Genomic DNA, 8458 nt, shown 5'->3' on the forward strand with positions numbered 1-8458 from the left:
ATGAAAAAGTAATGCTCCTAGTCTCTTTGGTGAGGATCAGAGGATTTAGAACTTGGAGGGATCTTAGGGACAATTTTACAGAGGAAGAAACAGGCCTAGAGAGGTGAATTCACTTGCTAGAAGTCACACAGGGTAGTCTATAGCAGAGCTGAATCCAGGTCTTCTGATGCCAAATCCAGTATTAGTCCCAGGTCTGCAACTCTAAAAAGCATAGGCCCTTACAAGAAGAATTATCCTAGGGGCAGCTAGGTTGAATATCTATTATTTGTATAGTGAATAGAGCACCAGCCCTGGAATCAGGAAGACCTGAGTTCAAATTCGGCCTCAGACACTTAACACTTACTAGCCATGTGACCTTGGGCAAGTCACTTAACCCCAGTTGCCCTCCCTTCCCCCCTCCAAAAAGCAAAAAAAAAAATATTATCCTACCTTAATTTCTTTGAAGTCTCATTCACCTATCATTAAACCAACCTAAATTTTTAAAAGAGTGAACTTGAAAAAAAAATGCAATCATGTCAAATAGAGGTTACTTTCTTTACTTCTTCCTCGTTTCTTTTCCTTCATTTAACCTTTCCCTCTCCTACTTGTAGCAAGAATCTTGTATTTAAAATAGAGAAATGTAGCTAGGATAAAGTTACAATTCATTGGGCTAACAGTTGATTTATTGATGTAGGCCTTGAAGTAAGTTTCTAGTGGTGGACCACACAGCTCTTGTCCTATCCTGTTTAATGATTTAGATAAAGACACTAACCATGTTTATCAAATTTTCAAATAACACAAAAGCAGAGATCTTGAATATGGTAGCTGACAATAGAAATTCAAAATTATCTGGATAATTAGGAACCAATTCTGAAACCAATATTGAGGATAAGAATAAATCCCTGCATTTAGCCTTAAGAAATCAGTTGTACAAATATAGGGCCTTCCCTGTATGTGAATTGGCCTTTGTTTATCAGTAGGTGGCCATAAGCTGACTCTGAGTCAGTACTTTATAAATCAGTCAGTAGCTAATAATAAGGAACACAAATTTAAAGTGCATTAATAAAATTTTAGTGTTCGTGGAAAGTAGAGGTAATGTCCCCACTGTATTTTGTTGAAATCTGAGTGTCATACTTTAAGAGAGACATACCGAAGTATGTCCAGAGAAAGACAGATAATATGGTTAATATTAGCTCCACGGGGGCAGCTAGGGGGCTCAGTAGGTTCAGTGACAGGTCTGGAGTCAGGAACACATCTTCTTGAGTATAAATCTGACCTCAGACACTTACCTGCTGTGTGACCCTGGGCAAGTCAGCTAACCTAGTTTGCCTTAATTCACTCATCTGTAAAAATAAGCTGGAGAAAGAAATGGTAAACCACTCCAAATAGGATAACAAACAGGACTGAAAAATGACTCAATAACACCAGAGTGCATGAAGGCAGGAACTGTGCATTGATCCTCTTCTTGTTGCTTATAGTATTATATATATTTATATATGTATGTATGCATGTATGTATGTATGTATGTATATATATTGGGCAGCCACTAAATATTTGGGTTTTTTGTTGTTGTTGTTTTTCTTTCTGGAGGGAAGGTAGGGCAATTGGGGTTAAGTGACATGCCCAAGGTCATACGGTAAATATTTTTTGAAAGAATGAATGAGGGGATTTAGAAGTCTTCCATGTCATATGAGGAACACCTGAAGGAAAAGAGGTTGTTCTTAGGGAAAACTAAGTCAAGGCATGATAGCTTTCTTGTAGTATTTAAAAGGCTGTCATGATCAAGGAGGTGGAAGAGTTGGGATCAACATAAGGGAAAATTCACTAATTCACATCAGAAGACACAAAAATGGAAAATGACCATTTTTTTTTACCTCAAGGAACTGATGCTCAACTCAGAGGAAAACAATAAAAGGAAAATACAAAGTGTAGTGTGATAGAGACAAAGAAGAAAGATAGACAGATCTAGGAAATTTTGAGGAAGGAGAGAAAGACATTATGAGGCAGTAAAAAGAGTATTGGATTTGGAATCAGAGGACATGGATTTGAATCCTGATTCTGCCATTCTGTGTCAACATGAGCAATACCTTTTGGTGTATTCTTCCTTATCTATAAAATGAGAGGGTGGGACTAGATGAGCCTAAGCACCTTTGTCAGCTCTAAAGATAGGATGATTTGTGGAAAGGGTATATATGGGCAAGAGATTCCTTTGTGAAGCTTGTTTCACTGGAAGCATTAAGGCAGATATTGGATGCCATAATGCCAAGGACACTGTAAGAATGTATTCCTATATGAGTGGTAGCTTGTCCTAAGTGATTTTCTAGGTAATTTTCAGCTTTAAGGTGCTATGTGTGTGTTTTGTTTTGTTTTGTTTTTGGTATCATTATTCTTACCTCATTTTGAAATATCTTACTCTTTTTTTTTCTTTAAAAGCAATTGGGGTTAAGTAACTTGCTCAAGGTTACACAGCCAGGTGTTTCTGGGTGGGTGCTAAGTGTCTGAGCCTGGATTCGATCCCCAGGTCATCCTGACACGGGGGCCTGTGCTCTTACTCACTGTGCTACATGGCTGCCCCAGTATCTGTTACTCTTGTTTCCCAACTCACTATTTCTCTATTTTTTCCTTTCTTTTGAAGATCTTCCTCCCACTTCATTCTTCATGGCTAATTTTTTTTTCATTGTGTATCAAACAGTAGCACTTCCATAGGTTTTTTCTTTTCTCACTGTGCATCCAACAACTCTCTCCTGACAAACTCAGCTGTACTATCATTCTGGCCCTTTCCCCTCTGTGCTCTTAATCCTACCCCTTTATTATGTTCTATTGTTTTACAATCACATATCTTATTTCCTGTTTTGTAGTCATATTTCTTCATTTCAGGTTTCTATTATGGTTGTTCCTCTCACGTTCCCAAATCATGAAGGCTCATGTGTCCCATGAACGTATGTCATAAACATGTCACATGGCAACCCTGTTCTGTCTCAAAACCCTTTATGAATTCTTTTGGCAGCCAAACTGCCCTTTTATTATAGGTTACATACATAACTACATCTCTTGCTCTCTTGTCTTTGTACTGTTTTTTCCCTCATGCACTCTCAGTTGTACAAATATGGGGCTTTCCCTGTATGTGATTTGGCACTCTCTCCCCCTTTATACCTCTCAAAATCCCTAATTTCCTTCAAGGCTCAGCTGAAGCATTGTCTTCTGCAAGAAAAGTTTCCTGAGCTCCTCAGCTGCCTGAGTCTTCCTTCCAAAATCATCTTGTATCTATTTTGTATATATACCTCTCTCTCTTTCTCTCTCTCTCATCCATGGCAGGGATTATTTCACTTTTCTTTGTATTCCTAGGGCCAAGAATAGTATCTGACATTTAGCAGGCACATAATAAGTGCTTGTTGATTGATTACCAAGAATTTTTAATCTCTTCCCTCTTGTCCCAGAGTTTCCCAAGTACCATTGCAGAGATTATGAATATTTAGTACACGTTTTTTTTTTGTTTTGTTTTTTTTGCCTCTGGAGTAACCCAAACCACCAGACTTCAATGCTACAAATAAAGGGTAAAGAACTGATAGGGAACTATGGCCAAGCAGAGAAAACATCACTCCATATTAAGGCCCTTAATAGTCAGGCTAAAGAAAATTTGAAGTGGTTATAACTGCTGTAAGGACATGAATGATGTTACTAGGAAATTAGAGAATAAAAACCCACAAGCTCTGTACTATCCCTAGATATATTGTTTTTTTCCTGGGATCTGGGAGTTTTTCAGGGACTTGGAAAAAAGGGGAGAAATGGGGAAATAAAAGACATAGCAATAATGCTCTATATTTAGTGTGAATAATGAATCCATGTAGTGGTCACATGTATTTGAATTTGCAGTATTCTAAATTATAATTATGTAAAATAGGTAATTTGTTCCAGACTAATGGAAACATGCAGTTCAAATATGAATAATGTGAGCATGTCATAGGATTCATTATTTGCACTAATTACAGTCATTTTAAGTTTTGAAACATGTACATCGATTTGGGAAGGAGTTTTCCATCCTTTTGGCCATTAAACTCTTCTTCCACTAAGTATCACTTACCTGATCTGTCTGGCATTATTCTGAACACTCACTACACAAGGGTCCTCTGCCTACAGGAAATTTTAAAAAAGATATTTATGGCACATCAAGGCCAGATCTTGACATACACAGTCTGTATTGTATACCATCAAGGGACAGGAATAATTTCCCACACTGTCCTATTGGCATTATTTTTTACAGTTACGATAAAAGAAAATTGTATTTATAATAAATAGAAAATATTTATTGTACAGCATTATCAAGATCTTTTGACAAAAGGCAATATCAATCAAGCCAAAAGAAAATACTTTTACAAGAAGCTTAACAACTTGTACAAACACATACACTAAAGAAGTGAGTAATTCCTGCCCTTTGGGTATGCTGTATGTATGTGTACATTTCCAATTTTAAGCAATTATGTTCTAAGAGCTAATAATATATTATATTTCAAGAAAACCCATACTTGTAATATTAATATTATTAAGTAGTCATAATAAAGTTAGTGCTTAAAGTGTTCAAATTTCCTAAATCAGAGACCCACGACAAACTGGAATTACAGGAAGCTGTTTTCCTCATCCAATCCAGCTTTTAAAGACAAACTGGAAAGCACAAGTCCTGTAATACTAAGGACATGCTAGTGGCATTAAGACAAAAATATGTTTGACTAATAATAGATACTGTACCATCACTTGATAGTTTGCCAATTTGTGGAAATCAAGAGAGAAGACGTTATGATTTTTCCCTTTTTCCTTTGCTTCAATTAGCTGAACCTAAAAATCTGAGGTTTGAAGCTTCAATTTCAGTAACAAGGTGCTGAATTTTCACCAAAATTGCTTAAAAATTATTTTAATTAAGGAAAGCCTGTTCAAACTTTACATAACAAACTGGATGAAATTGGCAGTAATTAATGCCAAAACAGATAAGGGAAAATCAGCATAAGCACTACATGGTGAATCAGTGGATGTTGGCCAAATATCTTAACCTTCTGGATATTTTTTCTAGGGTCCTGGATTGGAATTTGACTGGAATATATTTTGTTAAAAATGAAACTGGGGATAAGTAATAAACCAAGGACGAAGAATATGCATTCCAAGAACAAGGGAAGAAATCAGATTGATTATGTATGTGTTTGGTCCTACTAGAGTGAAATGAACTTGCTTAGTCATTTTTATTTCAGAAAATCTGTATTACCGGGGCAAACAACGGGAAATCAGGATGATTAGGTTATATGTTAATGCACATTTACCAGTTGCAATTCTCCTCCCAAAATAGAGAACATAAAGGTGAAGAAAAATGCTTTAAAAAAAAAGACTAGAAAGAAGTTCCCAAACAAAATAAAAATACTGATAATGGCTGGGAAATCTTGAATAGTCTTAGCTGTTTTTGTCCACTTTAAGCACTAAAATCATAGAAATTTTAAATACTGAAGCAACAAGAAATATTCTAAATACTGTATTTTTCAATCTTAAGTTTTGATACTGGTGTGTGCAAGCAGTATAAAATGCACCTTTTTGTTGTTACCCATACTTTTTTTTTTTTGCAAACATTTAATATGACAAATCCTTGAAGCACTTAAATTATCAATAATCTACCCACATCATAAAACATCTGCAAAACAAATTCCAGTTTAGCAGGGTAACAACTGTCTTAGCTGCATATGAAAAATGTTTGAGAGCACAGCATACAAACCTTCAAAGAGCTACTTACTGTATATACTTATAACAATGCTATATAGAAAACATGATTTGAACATAAAAATATCAATACTACATCTGCAGGACAATCATTCAGTGGCAGCTGACATTACATTTCACACATAGAGGCACAGGCGCACACAGACACTGGACATATTTGTTCACTTCATTTTACAATAACTTTGGCGACAACAGGAAATAATTGCTTTTCAGCTAAACTAGTAGTCATCTTTGCTAGGAGTACACAACTATCTTCAAAGATGAAGCTACTACCCTAGTAACAGAGAAGAACAATGAAGCCACATAGTAAATATACTTGTATTACACAAGGTCAATTAGTAAATATTATTTGCTACAGTAAATGTAGGGTAACAGTTTAGCCACAGGGTTTGTTCTCGTCAACAAAAGGGCAGCTCAAAGCCCTTGGCAAGATGCAAGTTCGACACGCAACAAAGGCCCCCAACTCTATTTGGTCTCTGGTTCTGACCCTTTTTCAAAATCAGCAAAAAAGCAAAGCAAACCAAAAACTGTGAGAAGCTGAGTGAGCTGAAAGAAACCCTTTGTGGTGACCTCCCCTCCTCCCCAGTCTGTTTCACCAAACAAAGATAAATCACCGAACAGGAGCTTGGGGGCACAGAACTTTCTCCGGGTGGCACAGCAAGGTTGACTTGGGCTCTGGTGGAAAACACTAGGAATTAGGCCCTTGGTTCTAGTTCAAATTCTGACGTTGCCATTCGAGTTCCAGCGTCCCATCAGAGACCCCTATAGTTTGTGCACAGGTGGGGGCCTCGTGTGGGTGAGAAGAGGGGTAGCGAGGACGGAGAAGTAGTCATACCATCTCTTGGCAGGGTAGCGTCACACCAGTCCTATCTTCAGCCAATGAGCGTCTTGGCCTTCCCAAATTCCTCCGCCCCGCCCTCCCTCCCCCATCCCGCCTCCCCCCCTCCCCCAGATGTGCTAATGATTCGATCGATGACTTCGCTTTTTACGGCGGTCTGAAAGCTTGTTGATGATCCTGTGCAAGAGAAATTTTAAAAAACAGAACAAAACAAAACAAACCAAAAACAGCAACATTCTGTCGTCCTAACTGATGTATAGCATTTGGGCTTGTGCTTTGTCAGAATCCCCTTCCTGCAGCTAGAGCACACTTTTGAATAATTCAAGCATCAAAGCTCTCTGGTGAATAGAACACTGGGTAGGAGATAGAACCCACACCCCCCCAACCCCCCCCCTCCCTTCCCCCCCTCCCGCCCCTCCCCAACTCCCTTCCCTTCTCCCCTCCCTCCCCCGTACTTGGGACAGCAACGGATTTGTCCTCACTCCGGGAGTGCTTCTCCCACCTCTTCAGCTGCCCTTGTTCCTGTGACTGATGCCCAGCTCCCTCCCGTTACAGGGTGGATGAGCTTTGTTTATAGTCCCTCAGGATGACCGAGGCGTAGGTGACGTTTGGAGGGGTGCAGAGCACAGATTCGGACACTGGCGAGCTGGGCACCGAGCTGCCCGAGGCCACCGAGTCTCGGAAGGGCGACGGAGGCGTCAGCGCAGGGGAGGCGTCTGGGGTCAGTTTGCTCGTGGCTCGGAGCCCCCGTTCCTCCTGCTCTTCCTCATCCTCCTCGTCCTCCAGCTCATCTTCCTCCGTGTCACCCCTTTGCTCGTATATGTACTCCTGGAGGAGCTGGAATCGCTCGCTGTCCCCCTCGTCTGCCGGGGGCGAGATGGGCTCGTCGCTGAAGCTGCTCAGTTGCAGGGGCAGCGCTTGCTGCTGCTGCGGCAACTGCAGAGGTGGAGGCTGGGGAGCCGGGAGCTGGTAGATGGGCCTCCCTCCATTGCCCGGGCCCCCAGGGCCCGCCAGTACCGCAGTGAAGTTGAAATCCGGGATGCTGGCCACGCCCTGCAGCTGGTCCAGAAGCAGGAGCTCCTGAGGCTGGGGCTGGGGCTGAGGCTCTGGCAGGGGGGGCGGCTGCTGCAGTGGGGCCGGCAGGCCTCGGGAAGCTGCCGGCTCTGACCGGAACAAGGGGGGCTCGTCCACCACCACGTGGGCTGCGAGGGGAGGAGTGGCAGGGGTCACCCGCCGGTGCACCAGCCTTGAAGGGCTGCAGGCTGGGCTAAAGCGCACGGGTGGCTCGCTCTCCTCCTCCTCCACCACGTTGTACAGGGTCTTGGTGCTGATATCTGAAAAAGTCAGGCTCTTGCCAGAGCCTTGGTAACTTTTAGTGAGGGGCTTGATCACCGCTGTCTGGTTGCAGGCTGTCTCGTTGCTCTTCACGTGTACAGACAGACGGTGCCACATGTGCTGTCCCTTGGGCACCTCTCTTCCACCTGGTTCAGACCATGACACAGACTTGCCATTAGAACTATGAATAAAATAAAGATGGATTTATTTGCATAGACATCATGCATACAGACTGCATAGCCATATAAAATAGACGTAATCCCTGCATGCCCAACCCATTAATGGGTTATCCATATCCCTCCCCACCCCCACCCAGACTATGCCCAACCCCTTTTCCTTATCACTTAATATTTATGACTGACCATCCTGTTTTCACCTACCCTCCACATCCTCCCCATTAAAGTAGCAGACAAGACTGAAAAATGATGATAGAATCGCTGTTATTGTAAACTTTTATAAAAGATTAAAAAACAACAACAAACCCCAGACCTATTACATAGGCATAATTGGCACTAACTGCAGTTTCTGTGAAAGACTGCAAAAAATATGGAA

General features: G+C 41.1%; 1 protein-coding gene across 1 annotated transcript; it reads right to left on the bottom strand.

The window, feature by feature from the left end:
• Positions 1-7024: 7024 nt before the first annotated feature.
• On the bottom strand, positions 7025-8148 carry LOC138147310 (metabotropic glutamate receptor 1-like). The gene has a single exon (XM_069069731.1). It carries the CDS (start codon positions 8021-8023, stop codon positions 7121-7123), a length of 903 nt encoding a protein of 300 aa, XP_068925832.1. The 5' UTR covers positions 8024-8148; the 3' UTR covers positions 7025-7120.
• Between the last annotated feature and the right edge of the window lie 310 nt (positions 8149-8458).

The sequence above is a fragment of the Petaurus breviceps genome, unplaced genomic scaffold, assembly GCF_028583685.1.
Source record: "Petaurus breviceps papuanus isolate PSGF00001 unplaced genomic scaffold, PetGlider_PUasm1.0 90784, whole genome shotgun sequence".
In the NCBI taxonomy this organism is placed as follows: Eukaryota; Metazoa; Chordata; class Mammalia; order Diprotodontia; family Petauridae; genus Petaurus; species Petaurus breviceps.

Coding starts and splice junctions, on each gene's coding strand:
- LOC138147310 (XM_069069731.1), bottom strand. CDS start 8,023: ATGTGGCACCGTCTGTCTGTACACGTGAAGAGCAACGAGACAGCCTGC.